This window comes from Coturnix japonica, chromosome 8 (genome assembly GCF_054131305.1).
Source record: "Coturnix japonica strain WE chromosome 8, WE-NBRP24, whole genome shotgun sequence".
NCBI classification, from domain to species: Eukaryota; Metazoa; Chordata; class Aves; order Galliformes; family Phasianidae; genus Coturnix; species Coturnix japonica.
In genome coordinates this window covers 14,306,425-14,327,750 of record NC_140670.1, presented here as the reverse complement: position 1 = coordinate 14,327,750, position 21,326 = coordinate 14,306,425, and the positions used below count along the sequence as shown (strand labels likewise).

The 21,326-nt window shown below is 37.2% G+C and overlaps 1 protein-coding gene across 31 annotated transcripts in view; it reads left to right on the top strand.

The window, feature by feature from the left end:
• KAT6B (lysine acetyltransferase 6B) overlaps nucleotides 1-17,763 on the top strand; it is an 86,794-nt gene extending 69,031 nt beyond the window's left edge. For 29 of the 31 annotated variants that reach the window (XM_085554281.1, XM_085554273.1, XM_085554265.1 and 26 more), the window contains 5 exons: nucleotides 7,613-7,844; nucleotides 9,608-9,767; nucleotides 10,378-10,644; nucleotides 11,826-12,129; nucleotides 13,573-17,763. In XM_085554281.1, coding sequence (XP_085410407.1) covers nucleotides 7,613-7,844; nucleotides 9,608-9,767; nucleotides 10,378-10,644; nucleotides 11,826-12,129; nucleotides 13,573-16,058 — 3,449 coding nt within the window. In that variant the 3' untranslated portion in view covers nucleotides 16,059-17,763. The remainder of the gene's footprint in view (nucleotides 1-7,612; nucleotides 7,845-9,607; nucleotides 9,768-10,377; nucleotides 10,645-11,825; nucleotides 12,130-13,572) is intronic. The other 2 variants (XR_014948601.1, XM_085554283.1) reach the window with 2 other exon arrangements.
• The last annotated feature ends 3,563 nt before the right edge of the window (nucleotides 17,764-21,326 follow it).

Sequence of the window (21,326 nt, the reverse complement as noted above, 5' to 3'; positions counted from 1 at the left end):
GGCTAGTGAATAGGACAAATAAATAAATAAAAATCTTTCCTAATGACTTTTCATTTTTCAGTAGGAAACTGGAATGAGACAAAATAGGAAAGGTACCATGGTATGAAAATGGTGTTGTTTCTTTTGAGTATACCTAAACACAATAAGCTTTGCTGAATGGCTAAAGGAGAACAGAAGTAGTAACATTTCATTCTGCATTATGATCTGTTCACATATGTTTGCTATATATCCCTAGCTAGTGGTGTTTTTTTAATCAGCTATGTAGGCTTATCTTATAGTAGCAGGTTGAGGGGGGGCAATTGATAGAAAACTCAGTGTTCAGTTGGAAACAAGGCCTTGAATTAACTAAGCTTTTGTTGTTGATACTTAATTATAAATTCTTGAAAGCAAAGCAGAAAAGAAATTGAGATGGATTCTGTAATGGAACATGGATGTTATTGGAGATAAAATGAGATATCCATGTGTATGATATTTAAGTTCTAATATGCTGATGGACCTGTTGAGAATCACTTCTAAGTCCTGCGTACTTCTTAAAGTTTAAAGCTCCTGTGGGCTTTGGGTATTTGAATCTACTCTTTTTATACATGTGAATATAGAATTGATAGTCTAAACTCCTTGACCCGATCATAGGAAGTAGTGTATTGGCCAAAAGTAATATTTGGAATGAAAAGAAAAACTACAAATCACCAGGATTTTTTTTTAAATTTATAATTACTTGAATGGATTCAGAAGTGGAAATGATGTTTGAAAAACAAGGATGAATGAACTCCTTCTGTAGACAGATGTCAGTATTCCTTTCCAAAATATGATGTTAATATATTTGAATTGTATTTTACCTGCTCTCTGTAACAAATGTTGAAATATGGCAGAAATGCAGTCTACAAATAAATCTACCTTGGGGAGAAAAAAACAAACAAACAAAAAAAAACAACTATATACAGTTATGATTTGCTGTGTGTTATGATTAGAACATAGACAGGGAATGGAGTGGAATCATATATCTCATAACCAGGAGCATTTTGATGTTCCCTTCCACACAGTACAATCCTGAACTGTTTCAGTACTGTTGAGGGTATGGCAAACAACAGCACAGAGTGAGAAGAAGAGGTTGAGGGTAGAGAGGAACAGGATTATTTTTTTTTCTTATGGACTTGTCCATACCCAACCTACACTTAAGAAACCAACACTGCTAATGTAATGATTTGAATAGAACAGATGTATCTGCTTTCCTGTGATGACCAATATTGAATCTTTCTCTTTTAATTATCAATTTGCTTGTATACTGCAATACAGAGTACTGTGTCAATCTTATGGTTGTTCCTGTTGATACTTGTTTACAGATGTATCATGGACGAATGAAAGGCAGAGCTGTCTGCCTTTTCCTTTAAAAGGGAGCTGAAGGTCTGTGGGAGCTGTGAATTTGTTGAGGGAACTTGAATGCTGCTGCTTATTTTATGTTCTTTTCTTGACAATTGATTATGTTGCTGACCTCAAGGCATGAGTTTGGCCTCTCCTAAATAACTAATAAGGAACATTCTGTCAAGCTGAGATTTAGATGAGGGGTGAATAAAGATGGATTTTGAATCAAGCTTTGTTGACCTAAGATTATTCCAAGAAAATCATTCTCTTGGGATTTCTTGGCATCACTTTTATATAGCTTCAAGACACTGTGCATTTATCAGCGCTGCAAAAGAAATCAGGCATGTCACTTCACATAATAAAGCTAAGAGTGTTCTAACTGAAGAGCATCTTTATTTCAGCTGGAATTTTTAAACACCTAAAAGGCAAGGTGAAATGCAATGAAAACAAATTTTTGTTGGACTAAGCTGTGCTTATAGGGCATGAGTAAACAGGAGAAGCCATCTGCTTGAGTTTAGTGATTGAAAACAGATTTTAATTAATTTGTGCATCTTCAGTGGTCAAAAATTTCTGCTTTTGATTGCATAGAGATGTTCTACTGCAGCAAGTCAATGGACAAAGCAAAAGGTATTTGCTTGAGATGTGTAGCGTGTTGATCTGTTATTGAGGCACTTCCAGCATCACAGCAAGATGTCTCATCTCAATGAGATAACCTGTGGCTTTCTTAACAGGTCTCTTCTGTTCATGCCATCACTTATCAGGCTTGAAAAGAAATGACTTTTTTGCTTGCTTACTGATGTTTTGAGTAACAGTAGATGCTTAGAAGATTGCTGTGTCTTGAACTTAGCTTTTTGATGTGCACTGCTATAGATGGATTTTTCATTTGGTAGATAGTGCATACTTTTATCACACAATTTCTGTATTTACTGACTTAAGTATCATTGTGTGTTTCTGTAACAACCTCCTTTATCTGTTGGATCTTTTTTCAAAATCTCACTTGATTAATTTCTTGCTCTACAATGTGCTTTATTGTAACAAGCAGCAATGGTGGTTTGCAGCCTGTGTAAGACAAAAGTGCAGTTATCTTTTTCTTTATAGAGTGTTGGTGTCATGACCACTTAGCTTAGCAAATACAGCATTTGCAGTGATGTTTCTTTATCAAGGTGTGTCTTTAGCTTTTCAGTGCTGACTCCCCATTTTATTTTTTTTTGCTCATGTTCTTCAGTATTATGAAGCTCTTTATTGCAGGCAGGAGTAAAAGACTGATAGGAAGAGGCTGTGGGCTCAGGATCTTGGGTATTTACTCTAATACTGCTAAAACTATCTCTGGTACAGTTCCTGGATATCAGTCGCTCTCCAAGTGGCAACGATTTTCCTGAATCTGGAAAGAATCTAGGAGAGTAACCTTAACAGCTAGATCAGACATTTGCTCTCTTCAAGGTATGGTTGCTATCTGTTTTTTTGGCCTCAGGGCCACAGAAAGATTCTGAGTATGTTTAGTTTATTTGTTAGGTTAGGCATAATCTCCTACAGTCAGTCTTCCTTTCTTATCCATTGAAATCTTATTCTATGAGTATGTAGATCCTATAGAATGGCAAATATACAGAATTTTCTAATGAACAAGCTTGCTTTATTTCTTTAGTAGTATTTATGAAAGTAATGGCAATTTTTAAAAGAAACTTGTTTTACAGTTGCAGAAACAACTTAGTGTTTGGTATCACTTATTAGTCAATTGTAAGGTGTAAATTTAATTGATTTGGTGATTTCATAAAATACTGTATTAAAAGTTGAGAACATTCTGGCCATGCTAATTAGCTTATGAACTGTTTCACTTGCTGGCAAACTTCTTCATCAAATTGATGGTCAGGACTGATGTCCCCTACGCATGCAAGTCTCACTTTTGAGGGTACTTCAGTTTCTTTTCTTTTGTTCCTGCTTTCACTCCACTTATAAGTAGTCCACTTCGTCTACAGAACCTTCACTCAAGGGGTTTACTGGCATCTGGCTCAGACAAAATAAGTGTTAGCCAATTAGTTTGCTCAAAGGATGCCTTTTGTTAGTCTGACTGTAATTCAGTCATTTTTACCTTCACTTCACGAAGAGAATTTGTTTAGCTCTAACCTCTTCTGTGAAGCTTTCTATAAAGGAACTAAAGGTTTTGACTCCCCTGTGTAGAGCTTACTTGGGGATATGGAGAGGAATGAGAGCTGGCATTATTTCTTGTAACAATAATGAGAGAATCTTTGGCTTACTCTGTTTATGAAGAAAGCTTTTCTTTAGTCATACAAAGAAGAAAAGAGAATATAGCAGGTTGTTCAATGATCTGAGCATCTCAAGTTACAACTAGTCTTTTTTTTTTTTTTTCATGTAATGTTTGTGTGGATCTTGGGGTTGTGGTTCTTTGAAGCTGCCTTAAAAGCACTTTCAAAGAGAGTACTGACACCTATTTAAGGTCCTCTATCCTTGACCTTCCATTGACATAAATAAGAACTGTCCAGAAGCACACAGAATAGCTATGGAGAAAATGGCAACGTGAGTTACAGTTTTAGTGATCTTTTTAGTGATCTTAAGTCTTAATAAGCTCACAGCTTCACCTTTCCCATTTCTACCTTTTACTTATGGTCACACCTCTGTACTAGGAATGCTGAGCTGACTTAACTGCATTGAACTGTCCTGTCTGTTATGTTTTTTCCAAATATCCTTTTGAACGTATCCTCACTTTCTTATAAATTTAAAACCAAGTGTTTGTTTTCTGTAAGACAAAAGGAAGTCTCTTAGGATAACTTCAAATGCTGTTTTGAGGAGTATCTTCATTTTATATACTGGTATATCCGCAATTTCTCAGGGCAGCCTGTTCCAGCACCTCCCCAATCTCTCAGTAAAAACCATCCCCCCGAGTAATCTAATTGAAGTCTCCCTTCTTTTAGTTTAAAACCATTCCCCCTTGTCTTATCATGATCTACCCTTGTAAAAAGTTCATACAATTAATAAACCTGAAGTGTGCCTAAAGTTGCATGCTTCAGTGCCATAGGACTGAAAGGGAGATTGTGACCCTAAGTTTTGAGTTAGGATGATATGAGTCAGTTCACCTCACATCAATATTGTGCAAATTAGTAGAAAGTACAGTAAAGAACAGTACTAGTAAACACAGAGGTAAATGCAGTGCATGGAGAAGAATGGACTCTGCATTGTACTTAACAAATCTGAGCAAGCTCTGAGGAGATGTCAAGAAGCAAGGAGCTGAAACAGATCTGGTGGGTTCTTTTTGTTAAGAGAAGTCCAAGCTAATTGTTTATGAACTTTTCAAGATGGTTGCTTAGTTTGGTCAGTCCTGTGGTTGTTTTTTCTTTTCTGTTAGCTGCTGTCAGAGCAGGATACTGGCAGTTGAACCTTTAATCTCACACAGTTTTACTTGTTTCAAGAAACCAAACTGAGTGTAATGAAAGAAGCAATAGATAACTAAGGTTTTCAGAGGCGTGCACAATTGTATTAATGTTACTGGTTTTGCTTAAGCATTTTATGAACTTTGCCGTAGCTATTTATTTCAGGGGAGTTACGTACTGAAAATGCAGCTGATTGAAAGTACAAGGTAACTGCTCAGATTAATTTCTTCATTTGTATGTTTTAATGCCTGACTATATACTATTTGTGATGAAGGCTTAAGATATGTACATCCTGCACTAATTTTCCCTTTCTCAGCTTGATTTTATTGTAATTATTTAAAATGTTGAAGAAGATAAAATCTTAGTGACTCAGCAGAGGTTTACATGACAGAATTTAAAAGGCATGTGGCATGTTGCTTCACTCTGAAAGCTAAAGCTAGACAGGAAATAAAAATCATTAATTGTATTTTGTCTTTTTAAATTTACAGTAGCATCACGTCTGTGCTCAGATGATGAGGCAGACAGCTCTTTGTTCTCCTAGGTTACGTCTTAAATTTTTAAAGTTGCTCTCTTTTTGTAACATACAGTTTTACTCTTGGGGATGAGGAAGAGCTGTATATTTTGTCCTCTGAGTTTTGCCATTGTTCATAGTCTCAAATGAGGGTTCATAGTTTGAGAGTTCCTTCAGGTTTTCAGTTTGAGGCTTTCCATTATTAAGGTCGGGTAGGACAGTGGGGGTATGTGTTTAATAGGAGCATATTGTGCTCATGTCAGATGCTTCAGGATAGATATATGAGCTATCAAGATCATTGTTTTTTTAATTTACCTGCAACTTAAATCGATTATTTGGCATCTCTTTGGTAAGTGTAATTTAATAGATATCTTTCAAATCACAGAATCTTAGAAACTTATTCAGTGCTTCTTACATGCAACTAAGAAACTAAGACAGTTAGCTCATATCTGTGGTCCTGATACTATAGAATGTGAGCATCTTGATTAAGCATGAGTTCTATTGTAGAACAATAGGAGAAAAATATTAACAAGTTATTACTGTTCCCTTGAAGTTTTAGTATTTCGGTATAGAACAAAATGTTGAAATGACCACTAACCTCCAAATCCTCGACCATTGGAAGAAACTGATGTGCAGTGATATACTAGTAAGGTACTAAAACTATTTGCAATTGCCTTATCAATTGTTTCTTATGAGGTTTTCTGAGATGTTTACCAAGGAGTTGTAATTTGCAATGGTTTCATTTGTGAGCAAAATGGAAGCTGAGGAAGCTTACAGACACTTGCTGTATCAGAGGTTTTTTTTAATATTAAGTCAATGGCTTAAATTGTACAGCTACTTGAGGTCATTTGTAAGTTCTTTCCGTGGAATTATCTTAAAATCCAGATTTTTTTTTTTCTGTATTGAAATGCCTGCCACTACTTGCACTGCTGCAGATTTTTCTGTGGGAATTGTTATCTTAGTATAGAATTTGATTTTATTTATCGTAAATGAGTGGATGCAAAATTGATACAAGTAGAGCTTTGTCTGAAATTATGAAAAATGGACAGTACATGAAGACTAAGTCTTTGTTTGTGCATTAGGAAATAAAACAATTCTTCCTCTTTACACTAGTCAAGATGCAATCTGCTCTTTTGAATGTCTAAGTTCGTGTGTATGTGTTTTCCAAGTGCCTGTGTTGTACCCCCCCAAAAAATGAAGACCATTGTTTAAGGCTGAGTGAAAATACATGTCTGTATGTGTGCACTTTTTACTTAATTCATATGTTTGTACAATTTGCATGTAGTACAACAAGTAGCAGAATGTGGAAACAGACACTGCTTCACTCAACTAGGTGCTTAAATCTTTAGACAAGTTGGTTAAGAGAAATTTTGTAGGGAAGAAGTCATGAGCATTTGCTCATCACAGGTGGCATGGTTGTATTAGATATGTCTTAAAGAAGGTTCATAAAAATTAAAGGAGGGTTACAACTTTTTAAGTGAAGTGTTTCAGAAGAATATCAGTGGGCAAAAACTGTGTATGTTGGTGGTTTCCAGGTGGCTTGGCGTACTGTAGTTCTGTAAGTGTGATGGTCCTGGTTTACAATGGAATCAGCTTTTTTTAAACCTCATGTTTCAAGGCACCTGTTTTTGGTAGTAATTTAAAGGCACAGCACAGAGTCTTATTGTGGAGGGATGAATTACACTGGAAGGACACATTATTTTTATTTCTTTTCCTTTCTCCTTCATTAGTTTTAAAGGATTTATGATGTATGTAGAATATAAAATAGCATTGCGTATTATATGTGGGGAAAAAAAAATTATCATAGCTGTTTAGGTCTGGAATTATGTGGATTTTCTTGAATGTGGACTGAGAGATTATTATTATTATTATTGCTTCTGGTAATTCAACTTGTAAATTATGTCACCTCAAATATAATACATAAGTGCTTAATCAAAAACTCTGTCACTTGGGGCTTCATAAAGGAAACAAACCTAACTGGTGTGTGTTATGCATGACAGTTCCTCTTGAGATTCTGAAAGTTCTTGGCTTTGGTTGTGTAAAAGTTTTTCAAAAGGCCAGACAGCTGTAGTTCTAAATGAAAACGTGTATGATGAGACCTGCAGAAACTTGTTAGCTTGTTGATTTGTTTGATTCTCATGATGTATTATCTGAATCTCCTGGAAGAAATTGGTCTTTTTAATGTAGCTATAATAATGAAAAAAAAAATGTCTTCTGTGGATAGCATTTCCTTAATTACAAGAGCTATTAATGAAGTAATCAGTTACGCTGAGCTCTCTATGAATACCATTTTTTAAACTGTAGTTGAAATGTTCAGTTTTGTTCTCTCACTAAGGTGTTTTATTTCTCTTCTTTATAGGCTATTTACTTTCTAGAAGAGAGGGTCAAGCAGGATCCCCTGAAAAGCCATTATCTGATCTGGGTCGTCTTTCTTATTTGGCTTATTGGAAAAGTGTAATATTAGAATATCTTAACTGCCACCATGAAAAGCAAATCAGCATCAAAGGAATGAGTCGAGCTACTGGAATGTGTCCTCATGATATTGCCACAACTCTGCAGCAGCATAGCATGATAGATAAAAGAGAAGATAGGTCAGTGAATATAATATAAATTTTAAAATGCTGAGACAAAACATTTAATTACTCTGCATACAAAACAGTTGTTATAGCAAATTTCTGTTAAATTCTGACTTTATAATGAATGATATCCACCTTACTGTGGAACTCAGTCAGGCTGGACTTCTTCTGAACGAGGTCCTTCATAAAGACTTCTTTTCCCTAACCAAATGGGGGTTTTCAGATCCTCTTATATGTTTATGGTTATTAGAAGGGTGTGGCCAGCATGAAACGTATTCGGTGAAGAATTTAGTTTTATTCATTATCATCATCTGTAAGTACAAATCCTGACTCTTGCTTTGCAATAATTTTGCTTTGAATGCCACCAAGGGGGAAAGATTTCAGTTTGTGGGTGGCAGCATCTCTTTTCAAACCCCCCTTTTTCAGTCATTACTCAGTTTTACATAAGCCATGAGGTTGGGTTAACTGTACATTAAATATGGCCTCTGTTACAGGGAATGATTTTTCTTTTTTTCCCCTCTTAAGAGCTTCTATTAAATTCCATAATAATCAATATTGACAGTTAATGTACTGGGAAGGTGAGTTCCTATTTTCTGAGCGTCTTTTACTGATCATGTTTGCTGTTTTAAATGCCACATGATGTTTTGTTTTCAGCTTTCATTACATAACTTCTCATTACATTAAAACCTTAATTTTTTGGAGATCTTATTTTCAGACAACCTGATGGGATCCGTGCATTTTGAGGGTTAATGTGTTAATTACTCGTGTGAAGCTTTTACCCTGTCAGAAATTACTGTGGGCTCTGAATACTAACACCCAGTCAGAAAATAATGCTTTTTAATCTGTAGAAATCAAAATTCCTTATGAACAAGGTTGTATAATTTTCTGTCGGAGGTAGTAGTGCTTAGGCAGGGATGTAAACTGACCTGTCCCAAGTTGCCCAGAAAGTCAGTATCTGAGCCAGGAAAAGAAAATATTCCTGTGCAGATACTTGCCTTGGGAATCAAGTATGGCTACTTATGAATTTCCTACATTTAACTCATATTTCTTAGATGTAGTGAAGTAGAGGTTTGTCAGACTTCGCAGGAGGGTTTCATCTGGATTTTTTTTTTTTTAAGCATTCTTTCAGTGAAAAGTGATGGTGTCACTTAACCTGCTGTTTAAAAAAAATAAAAAAATAAAAAAAAAAAGAAAAGAAAACAAGAACAAACTGTTTTTTTTGGCAGGGTATTAGCTAACATTCTAGCTAGCGTACTGCTATTATGCCTACATTTGATATGCTGTTTCATTTTGTAATAGTTAGGAAATCTCCTAATTCCAAAGAAATGAGGTACGTTTTTGTTTTGTTAGAAGGCATGTTTAGAAACTGCTTTCATGTCCACTTAGCTGCCATATTCAGTTGCATTAGTAACACCTTCCTCGCTTTTTACTTCATGATCTCCAGTGTTTTCTGGTTTAATTTATATGTCATATTTAAAGTTGAAGCTTTTCTGAAAGATTGACTGAAGGGTCACTAAAACTATGGCGTGGATTCAGATTGACTGACTATAAAAACTTAACTTTCCTCTCTGCTCTAGGCATGTTTAGCATTGAGCTTTCATGAGCTGTGATTTCCTCATAAAAGTCAGCAGTCCAAGTGTGTTATCTATGTATGTCAGCTGAGGTCTTGTTCTTTATCCATCTATATTCACAGGTTATTGTGTAGAAGAACTTAAATTGTAGGAAGAGTGTTTCAGATGATGACTTTCTAAAATAAAATACTATTTATTCAATTATAGATTTGTAATTATTAGAAGAGAAAAGCTGATTTCAAGTCATATGGAGAAACTGAAAGCAAACCCGCGTATTAATGAAGTAGATCCTGAAAGCTTGAGATGGACTCCTCTGTTAGTTTCTAATGCTGCAGTTTCTGAAGAAGAGAGAGAAGCAGAAAAGGAGGTAATAGCAGCACCTTTTCTTCTGAGTTTTCTTTTGATTTAATCAACCCCTAAAGCTCAACAGTAGGCTGCCTTAAATAAATTGTAATTTTCACCTTTGTTTAATGGTGGTGGACACTGGTGTTATTGTTATGTGCAGTTTTTGGAAGCTGCCCAGTACGATGTAGTAAATTTTGTGGGATGTGTATGAAAACTTTAAACCTGAAGCAGTTGTTATGAAGTTGTATTTATCACTCCTGAGGTAGTCGAGGAGCATGTAATCAGATCAAATTTGGTGCAGAGCTCAGGGGCTGCAGTGTCAATCGATTCTTTGTTATGAACTTGCTCAAAGTGATCCATGTCAGTGGGCATGTAATGTAGTGCTAAAGGACTTAAATCAATTCGCTGCATCATTAATAGTGCTAAATATCCCATGAAATGCAATCTTCTTTGGTTTGTTATCCTAACTGTTGTAAAAGGAGCTAGTAGATGATTCAGCTGAAATGTTGTTGCTAGGTTAGCCAGCAGTGCTAATCAGGGTTGACTTATGGTAACTCTTTAGCACAATGTAAAGGATATGGCTAAGTAAATGCTGTTTTAGTGACCCATTATTTTAACCCTCAACCCTTCAGGCTGAGCGTCTGATGGAGCAAGCTAGCTGCTGGGAAAAGGAAGAGCAAGAGATATTCTCCACAAGATCTAACAGTAGGCAATCACCTGCAAAAGTACAATCTAAAAATAAATATTTGCGATCTCCAGAAAATGTGGCAGTGGTGGGGGAACGAGGGCAATCCACAGAGCAATCTAAGGAGAGCAGCGAGGAGGATGGTGGGGATGAGAGTCGGCAGAGTTCGCCTCCCCGGCTGACAAAGCCACAGTCACTGGCCATGAAAAGAAAGGTGCGTTATTTCAGAGTTCTGATTAAAGTCATTTAGTTCTGATTTCAGTCAAGTCATTGTGATCACAATAACAGTGTATTTTGTTCAAAAGTATTTATTAGGCTGTTCTTTTCTGTATTATTAGTGCTCAGAGTGCCTCCTCTTTACTTTTTCCCTCTATCACCCTACTCTTCATCTTTTGTTTATTTTTTTTTCTTTGTCTTACAAATCTTTCTCATGTAGAGGCACATATACACACACACAAAAAGAAACCCGACAAACCACAACCACGATTTCATGTTGATTTTTAAACTAGTGACTGCCCTCTGCTGTTTGGGATAGGTATTGGTTCGATATAGGAACATTTTTTTTCTTGTTAAGATGGACTCCAGCTTGTAGAGTTTGTATTTTTATAATTCATTAATATTGGAAGTCTGTAAAGGGAGTACTTTATTTTTCAAATAAGAATGCAGTTAAACCCTTATTGTTCTCTTTTCCAGGCAATTTAACTTTTGCTTGTTTAAATTGCAGAATTATGTACCCCAAAATTTAAAAGCATTTGCCTTGGGTCGTGTATTTAAATGTCTCTGAAAATTAGGGAATTTTAGAAAAACTTCAAAGTAATTGTGAATGTCTGAGAAATACAGAAGCACAACAAGAGAAATAAAAGCTGGTAGACAACTACTTCTTTTTTTCTTAATAGCAGCTGATTGTGATTCTTTAATGTAAAGCTAAGATCAATTGAGAGCTTCATGTGCATTTTATTTTGCTTTTAACTTGTTTGTTTATTTTTTAATCTAAGTTCTTTGCTTTTGTTTTTTGTAAAATAGCAGAAAGGAGAGAAGGAAAAGAGAAGGAAAAATTGTGTGATATTTGTTAATGTTGTTGGGGAATTCTAAATTTACAGAGGAAAATCTTGTAAATATAGTTTATGTGGTACTGCTGTTATTCAACAAAAATAGAAATTACTACTATATAAAGAAATTTCTAGACATCATTTTTCACCTATAGAAAGGTTTGTGTCTGTGTTGAGATGTATACCTATTTTAACTGTTTATCCTTCAGACTGGTAGATTGTCTATATTTGAAGTTGATGTTTTTTTGAATGAGTAAATTGATTGATGTGAACTCTCTTATTAGTGCACTAAGTCAACAAAACCCAGGAATGTAGGAAGAGTTATACTTGTGGAATTGTTTTTCAGAGACCTTTCCTACTGAAAAAGAAAAGAGGTCGTAAACGCAGAAGGATTAATAGCAGTGTTACAACAGAGACTATTTCTGAAACTACAGAGGTGTTGAATGAGCCATTTGATAACTCAGATGAGGAACGTCCCATGCCACAGCTGGAGCCAACCTGTGAGATGGATGGGGAAGATGATGACTTGAAGCCTGTGATTAGAAAAACTTTTGAGTATCAGTCTGGGCAGCAGAAACAGGAGAAGGAGGAAGAGCAGAAAAAAGAGGAGAAAGACATTCATTGCCTCAGGAGTGATGACCGCTGTACAGGTAAGCTGAAAATGTTCTTAATAAATTGAATTTATCACGTGAATTTCAAAGGAAACGTTTTATGTCATAAGTAGGAAAGTTATACCATGTTGTATTAAGCTATTTTGGTCTTAGAATTTTACATTCTTCGTTACGCTTTCATCTCAGAGGTGCTACTGCAAGCCATTGATGTCATGTAACTTATTAGAATTCAGGCTCAGCTCCAGGTTTTTGTTTTGTTTATGTTTTGTTTTGTTACCCCTGATTCATAATAATGTAATCTTGTAATCTTTTTTGTTCAGGAAACAAAACAAAAAAAAGTTTTCCCATCTAAAATACTGCAGGCCGTGTCATGTTGCCAGAAATACCTTAGGTTTCTGTAACAAGGCACTTCATACTCCGCAGAGCAAGTGTATCCATTAGAACATTGTTTATTATTGTTCTTGTATCCTGGTTATGGATATAAGGAAAAAGTAAGATTTGAATTACACAAACCTTTCTACTCGGAGTCGCTGATAATTCAGTGTATGCATTTTCTGGGGAACGATATCTGTTTTTCCCCACAGTAGAGAGAGATAATTTTAACTATGTTCTTTCAAAGCTGTGTATCTAATTTGATTTCAAAGAGCAGAAAATTTAATGGATGACTGATGAAGCTGCTGATGATCTACTCTAGATGCGTATTAATTCCCTGACCTCCTGGCTTTCAAATTACTTTAAAGTTTTAATTCCAGAATACATTACTGGATTTTCAGATTTACAAATTTAAGAAACTAGTAGGTAGTACTTAAGTACTTCATAATTGCTTGGGATGCTTAACCTTTGTGATCTGTAGTTGAGAGACCATCCACTGATTTGTCTTAAAACAGCTTTTGTTCAACTAGAAAAGCCGTGTTTATGAATGTTGATACTGTTACAATCCAGTCCACAGGTGCATTAGAATATTACTGCTTCTTTTTTGTTCTTCTCCATAAAAATGACTTAAACTGGTAGAAGCAAATTCAATGTTTTAGCTACAGCTCAGTGGTCAGGTTTGTACTCCATTAACGAGACAAGTCTGATACTGCTTAGTCCACGGACCATGTCATTGTATTAATTGACTGCAAGAGTGTTATAACACTGCAGAGAGAGGCTGAAATTGGTGAAGGAAAGTCACTGAAGCCTTTACACTCCCTAATGAGAATTCTAGTATCTGGGGAGGGAGAAGAATGAATGTGTTTGGGAAGGTTTTTTTTATAGTCAGTGGATTAATTCAGTGTTCTGATGTGCTCTATTTTGCTTAATTTCAGTTATCTTCTGGTTTTTGTCGTGTGTTATGCTTTGTGCCACCTGTTTGTAACTCTTGTTCTAGAGTTTCTTGATACATTTTGAATTTATAAATTACTTTGGGTTTATATTTGGAAGTATTGATTGAGCAATTCGTGCAAGCTAAGACTTTTCTTTTTTCTCTATTGCCTCCCAAAGATAATACAGAAGATGTAGCTGTATTGGAAGAAAGCACTAAAGACAATCTTGAACCTTCAAAGAGTAAGCAGGGTTGGCCCAAAGGAATTAAGCGTGGTCCGTCTAAGTGGCGGCAAAACAAAGAAAGAAAACCTGGCTTTAAGCTTAATTTATACACTCCACCTGAGACTCCTATGGAGCCTGACTATCAGCTGCTGGTGGAGGAACAAAAGGAAGTAGCTGAAGATAAGCCTTGCCCAGTTCCTGCTGTTACAGAGGAAGAGATTAAAGAGCCTGTTGATGTATTACCACCACCGGATGATGAAGTAAAAGAGGTAGAACCTGAACCTTTGCATCCACCCGGTGAACCCTATGAAAAACAAGAAAGTGATGCAGTGGAACCTGGAGAAAAAGAAAGGAATGTAGAAGACAGTGAAATAAATTCAAAAGATCCAGAAAAAGATAAACCAGAAGAGGATTTTCTGCAAAAAGAAGAGTCCATGCACTTGGATGATCATGATGAGGAAGAGGAAGATGATGAAGAACCTTCTCACAATGAAGATCATGATGCAGATGATGAAGATGATAGCCACATGGGTTCAGCTGAAGTGGAGAAAGAGGATTTGCCTGCAGAAGCTTTCAAAGAAATGCTGGAAACACAGCAGTCTTTTTTAGACGTAAATGTTCAGACTGGTAATTCAAATCAGGAGGACTTGATGGATTGTGGCGTTGACCTTGCAGCTGACGAGTGTGAAAGTGACCAGAAAGAAGTACCTACAGATTCAGATCCAGTGCCGGAATCTGATGATGATCATACTGAAAACAACCAGGACCAAAAAGCTGGTGAAGAATTACATTCCGATTTCAAGGGAGAGAGTAATGAGACTATGGAGATTGATTCTGAGACAGTTCAAGCTGTACAGTCTTTAACTCAAGAAGCAAGTGAACAGGAAGATACCTTTCAGGATTGTGCAGAGACTCAGGAGGCCTGTAGAAGTTTGCAAAACTATGCCCGTACAGACCAAAGCCCCCAAATGACCACACTGGACGATTGTCAGCAGTCTGACCATAGCAGCCCAGTTTCCTCCGTGCACTCTCATCCCAGCCAGTCAGTTCGTTCTGTTAATAGTCCAAATGTTGCTCCTTTAGAGAACAACTATGCTCAGATCAGCCCAGATCAAAGTGCCATTTCCGTGCCATCTCTACAGAATATGGAGACAAGCCCAATGATGGATGTTCCCTCAGTTTCTGATCATTCACAACAAGTTGTGGATAGTGGCTTTAGTGATTTAGGAAGCATTGAGAGCACAACAGAAAACTATGAAAACCCAAGCAGTTATGACTCTACAATGGGTAGTAGTATCTGTGGAAACAACTCTTCACAAAATAGTTGCTCGTACAGTAGCCTTACATCTAGCAACCTAACACAGAGTAGCTGTGCAGTGACGCAGCAGATGTCCAATATTAATGGAAGCTGTAGTATGATGCAGCAAACAAGCATTAGTTCTCCTCCCACTTGTAACGTGAAGTCTCCGCAAGGCTGTGTTGTTGAAAGGCCCCCAAGCAGCAACCAGCAGTTATCTCAGTGCAGCATGGCCGCTAATTTTACACCACCTATGCAGTTAACTGAAATCCCTGAGGCTGGCAATGCCAACATTGGCTTGTATGAAAGAATGGGTCAGAGCGAATTTGGACCAGGACACTACTCACAGCCATCGGCCACCTTCAGCCTTGCCAAACTGCAGCAGTTAACTAACACGCTTATGGATCATTCTTTGCCTTACAGCCATTCAGCTGCTGTAACTTCCTATGCAAACAGTGCCTCTTTGTCCACCCCCCTAAGTAATACAGGGCTTGTTCAGCTTTCTCAGTCTCCACATGCTGTTCCTGGAGGACCACAAGCACAGGCTACTATGACTCCTCCCCCCAACCTTACTCCTCCTCCCATGAATTTGCCACCTCCCCTTTTGCAGCGTAACATGACTTCATCGAATATTGGAATATCCCACACCCAAAGACTGCAGACTCAGATGGCCAGCAAAGGTCATGTTTCTGTAAGAACCAAATCTGCACCTCTGCCACCTGCTGCAGCGGCCCATCAGCCCCAGATTTACGGCCGTGCATCACAAACTGTGGCCATGCAAGGGCCCACACGGACCTTAACAATGCAGCGTGGTATGAACATGAGTGTAAACTTGATGCCAGCCCCAGCTTATAATGTCAATTCAGTGAACATGAATATGAATACCCTTAATGCTATGAATGGTTATAGTATGTCCCAGCCGATGATGAATAGTGGATATCACAGTAATCATGGGTATATGAATCAAACTCCCCAGTACCCTATGCAGATGCAGATGGGGATGATGGGAACTCAGCCATATGCACAGCAGCCAATGCAGACAGCACCCCACAGTAACATGATGTACAGTCCTCCGGGGCATCATGGCTACATGAACACAGGCATGTCTAAACAGTCTCTTAATGGCTCCTACATGAGAAGGTAGGCCCTTTGGAGTGACAGACTACCAAACTGGCGTATTGGATTGATCTGCACAAATATCTTTTGGAGAGTACGATTTCAAAACCAGCAATTGGTGTGAACGCAAAAACATTTGTTGGCACCATTTAAAAGCTGTATGCAGCAGAAAGCCTTATACGAGTTTTTCTTTTTTCTTTTTTCTTCTTTTTGTTTGTTTGTTTTGCTTTATCATTTTGGGATTTCTTTTTCTTTTCTTTTGGGGGGGGATGGGGTGATTTTCCATTTTTCTGTTAATTTCACTGAGCTTGAAGTTCTCTGGAAAGGAAGAACTCTTTCTATGAACTGCAATTACACAGCAGCTGATGGTTCAGAGCCATTTTATGTGCCTGCTCCCATTAAAAATGCGGATAAATAGACTCCAAAACTATCAGACAGTACTGAATCTTGAGCTTTTCTTTCTCCTTTCCCCACGTGTAAATGCCTTTTAGCAATTCTTTTATTGTATCATTTTGTTTCTGAAGGTGACACTTCCGCATGCCGCTAATGTCTTTGTTAGTGACAGTGCATTTTGTAGTACTGTACAAGTGTTGTGCTTAACAGTAAGCCATTTCTTAAGTTTTTTGCCTTGATTAGGTTACCCTAGTTTGAGGGTAAAAAAAAAAAACAAAACAAAACACAGAACTATATTTTTGTTAATTATAAAACTTGTAAAAAAAATAATAATAATAAAAAAAAAAAGCTGCGAAAGCTATTCACATTTTGGTTAGTTCAAAAGGTTTTATTGCTGTATGTTTAGTGTAAAGTTGAGACTCTTTTCCATTTTAGTGACCAGTTTCTTTGGGGCCGGGGTAGGAAAAAAGGCAGCTTTCTGTTTTATAAATACTGTTTTGGGTTTTTGTTGATTGAAACATCTCAGTGTTTATTTGTCGAGTTTTGAAACACTTTCATATATGTCCAAATACTTGGCAGGATTAAAAAAGAAAAAGAAAAAAAAAATAGTGAATTTGGTGTAAAGTTGCTATTTTATGGAAATGCCTCTAACTTTACATTTTCATTCCATCTGTAGATTTTTCTATCTTTATAAAATATTGGAGTTATTTTTTAAGGGAAAAAAAATAGAGCAGTAGCGTGTGAATAGCTCAAACTAAGCTTACAGATCGCATGTAAAAAGGCAAAAGTTATTTGTGTCTGTTTATATTGCTTCCTTTTTTGTAGCCTTTGTACCTGTACAGAGTGACTGTAAGGGCCGAACAGAAGAGGCTTGATACATGTAAAAATAGGACCCAGTGACACTCTTGTATTTATCTGTTATCTTTTTAGTCAGTCACTTAAAACAACAAAAGAAAGCAAACAACAACAGCAACAACAAAAAAAAAAAGAAACAAGAAAAAAAAAACCTACAAAGAAACACTCAAACAAACTGCAAAAAACACCCCCCAGCTGTACATTTTAACATAAAATAAATTATGATGAGCCATTTTTAGCCTCTTGTGTCTTGTCATAGTTTGATGTTGCATGGGAATTACTTCCTGAAACAGTGTTTGTTACAGTGCTTTCACATGCTTGATCTAAAGCCCATTAAAGTTGATGGGGTTTGGATTGGGCTGTTAGAGCCTAAGTGTAGGTTACTCATCATAATTGCATACACCTTGTGAAAATAAAGAGTATCTAAGATTATTTTTTTTAATAATCTTATTAAAATATTGAATAAATATGTATTTAATACATTACAAGGTTGTCAATATTTAATGAATGAAAGTTTGTGGGTTTTTTTCCCTGTAGGCAGTGCTAATATGTATGTAAAAGGGTATATGGCAACACGATGCTTGGGCTATGTCTAAATAATAGAACTAACCTCTTCCTTTCCTCATTGCTGGATTACAAGAAAATACAAACCTTGTATAGAACCTCTTCTCATCTGGCAATAGAAAGTACATGTAAAAATCAAGAAGGAAATCTATCCAAGGAGCTCCTGAATGCACAAAGTTTTTAAATCAAGTGTATAAAAAAAAAATCTTGAGTTTTTCAAAATGCTTTTATAAGGTGAGTGTTGCCACTGAATCTCCATCAACCCCACTGACACTGCAAGAAGATTGAAAATGCTGTTTCCCTTTTTTAGTATGTAAAACAGCTTTACAGGTTTGATGTTGTGTTTTGAAAAATCAGAGAAAATGTGTGTAAGTGTGCGGTGTTTCCAAATCAAGAAATTGATTCTACAGATCCAGACACACAACCTGTTCAATTTTATATGGTGGCACAGTAGTCTAAGAAGTGCATCTGGTTGGGAGATGAAGTATCCAGTGAAATGGGTGACTTGGATTAATGTTGGAATTCAGATTGCTTGATTTGGGAGAGCACAATATAGCTCATACTTTTTTCACATTTGTTTTTTGAAGGCAGCGAGTATTCATCATACTTAGTATGTTCGTCTTCATGAATTTACTGTCACATTTTGTTATGCTTGGGGAAAGAAAAGGTGAAAACACAGTGTGTGGCCTTTGTGTATAACTAGGACTACTCATCTTTATTGAATTATTGTATATCAAAGCAGCACTCTGTCTTACGATTCTTCACTTACGTGTTTTTGTAGTAAATGAAAGACTCTTGGGTTTTTATCTACTGCTGTGGAGTTTCAGGTTCCCAAGCCTTTAGCAAAGAGGCAAACAGACCTTCATACCCTTTCAGTATGTGGTATCCTGAAACAGAGCATCACAACTCTGGCATATTTCTGAAGTTCTGTATTTGCAATACATGGATTAAGACTTGGGTGGAGAATGATGTATTGTGTGTTGCACAACAGGCAAGTTTCCAGTACTGCTTTTTGAGAACTTAATTCCTTTCAGTGGGACAAATGACTTTTCTGAATATTTTCCCATAGTGACTGTTCAGATGTGAACTGCTTTACTGCACTGAAATTTCTGCCTAATAAGCACTCTCATCCTTGACAGATTTAGCTGTTCTATGTATTGTCTGCCCATCGTGGTACCAATCTCGGTTGTGTGCTCTACCACCATTCCTGCTGAGAATTAGCTTTCTTCCAGTGCCTCAAAAGTATTCTTCACAAAGTTGTAGTAGATGATTCTTGTGAAATGCAGGATGTTTCCTTGCTCATGCAATCATATTCTTCCCATAACCAAAGGACGTGATTTCAGTGTTTCAGTTTTATTGGATGCTTATTATGACCATCAAGCAGACCAATGGTTGTTTGATAGGACCGAATAATAACATACAGGGAGGTATGTTAAGAAAGAATGGGCCTGATAGCACTACCTATAGTGCTTAGGATGGTCCTATCACAATCTGTTCTGTGGAGAGTAAAGGGGAGTGAAGTGCTACGACTGGTTTTCCAGTTACTGAGCATATTAAAGCCATGTCCACTGTTGTTCATGTCCTATGTAGTAATGCAGGTTTATGTCCTGTATAGTAATATAGGTTAGCTCTTCTGTAGTGAAATTCTGGGGTATGTATGATCAAAAATTGTTGCTTTGGGCTTTGTGGGATTAGAAGGAATTTATAAGAATATGGAAAGTGGATGACAGTTTTTGCTTCATCATGACTTGAATCATTTTCTTTTCTTAATTATGTCCTGGTTGAACTTGAACCAGCAGTGTGCTCTTGCAACAGTGAAGGCTAAATGGTGACCTGGCGTGCACTGGACGGAGTATTGCCAGTGGGTCATGGGAGCTGATGCGTCCACTCTGCTCAGCACTGGGAAGGCCACACCTGAAGTGCAGTGTCCAGTTCTGCGGCCTTCAGTACAAGAGAGACCTGGACATACTGGAGAAAGTCCAGCAAAGTGCCACCAATGTGATAAAGGACCTGGAGCGCCTCTGCTGTGAGGGGAGGCTGAGAGAGCTGGGCCTGTTCAGCCTGGAGGAGACTCAGAGGGATCTCATCAGTATCTATAAATACCTGAAGAGACGGTGCAAACAGGGCAGAACCAGGGTCCTTACAATGGTGCTTATGTCAGGACAACAGGCAGTGTGCATAATCTGTAACACAGGGGGGTCCCTCTGAGCATCATGAAGCACTTCTTCGGTGGGTGGTGCAGGTTGGTTGGTTGACAGGTGATGGATTCTCCCTTGTTGGAGGTCTTCAGAAGCCTCCTGGGCACTGGTCTGGGCACCCTTCTCTGCATGTCACTGCTTGAACAGGGTTTGGATCAGATGGACCCAGAGGTCCATCCTGCCAACCTCAGCCATTCTGTGAAATCATGCTTAACACCTTCACACAGTTCTTGTAGAAACCATGGAGTATGGGGTTCTATTGAACTCTTTTCTTTTTTTTCCCTTTTTCTTTTTTTTCCCTTTTTCTTTTTTTTTCTTTTTTCTTTTTTTTTTCTTTTTTCTTTTTTTTTCCTTTTTCTTTTTTTTTTCTTTTTTCTTTTTTTTCTTTCTTCTTTTTTTTCCCCTTCACATGCTGCTTTTCATTTCCATGGAACGACAGCTCCTAATTTATGAGTAGCTTGAAATCCCATCCCTTGGAAATAGCAGATACATTTTTCTGTTGCTGTGTCAGTGTTGCTGTTTGCCAATTTCCTGATCTTGCATGCAGGACAAATGACTGGGACCTACTCGGGATTTTCTTGCATTTTGTTTCCAATCAGAAGATGGGGACGGCTCTTCATGGGATCTATGAGTCTCCCCTTAAAGCAGCAGAGCCCCAGGAAATTAAAATTTTCCCTATTTCTTTTCACAATTTTGCAAAAGAATGCCCTATTTCCAGGCCCCAGAAAACCTTGTTAATGTACAGTTCTGCATGCAAATCAGGTACAGAGTCTCTTCCAGTTACAGTAGTTATCAAGCTATCATGCAGGGTAGAAAAGAGAGAATAACTTGTAACTGATACACTGAATTAAACAAAACAGGGAGAGTGATAACAATCTTTTCATGGGTGGAAGAAAGGTAAATGTGGTTCAGTTTTGATCCTTTTCTGTATTATGTTTTAATATCTAATATTGTTGAGGTGACAAAACTCCTATCAGTAACGCCTATTCAATAACTTTAGGTAGAAAAGTAGATCTGACATTTCTCTTTGCATATTTGGGCTACTGTCATTAAATAATGTTATTAGCAATTGCTTTTGAGCACAGTAACGTATGAGGATGATTGAAGCTGACTTGCAAGTAAGTATTTGGTAGTAGTGTCTGGAGGTACAGCAGCAGCTTTCTACTTGTTAGTTCACAGAGGCAGCTTTTTAAAGGCTTCATTTGTATCTTTTGTCTTATTAAGTGTAAATGAAATCTAATGAAAGCTGGTTATAATAGATGGTTCTTAGAGGGCTTTTAGGGACT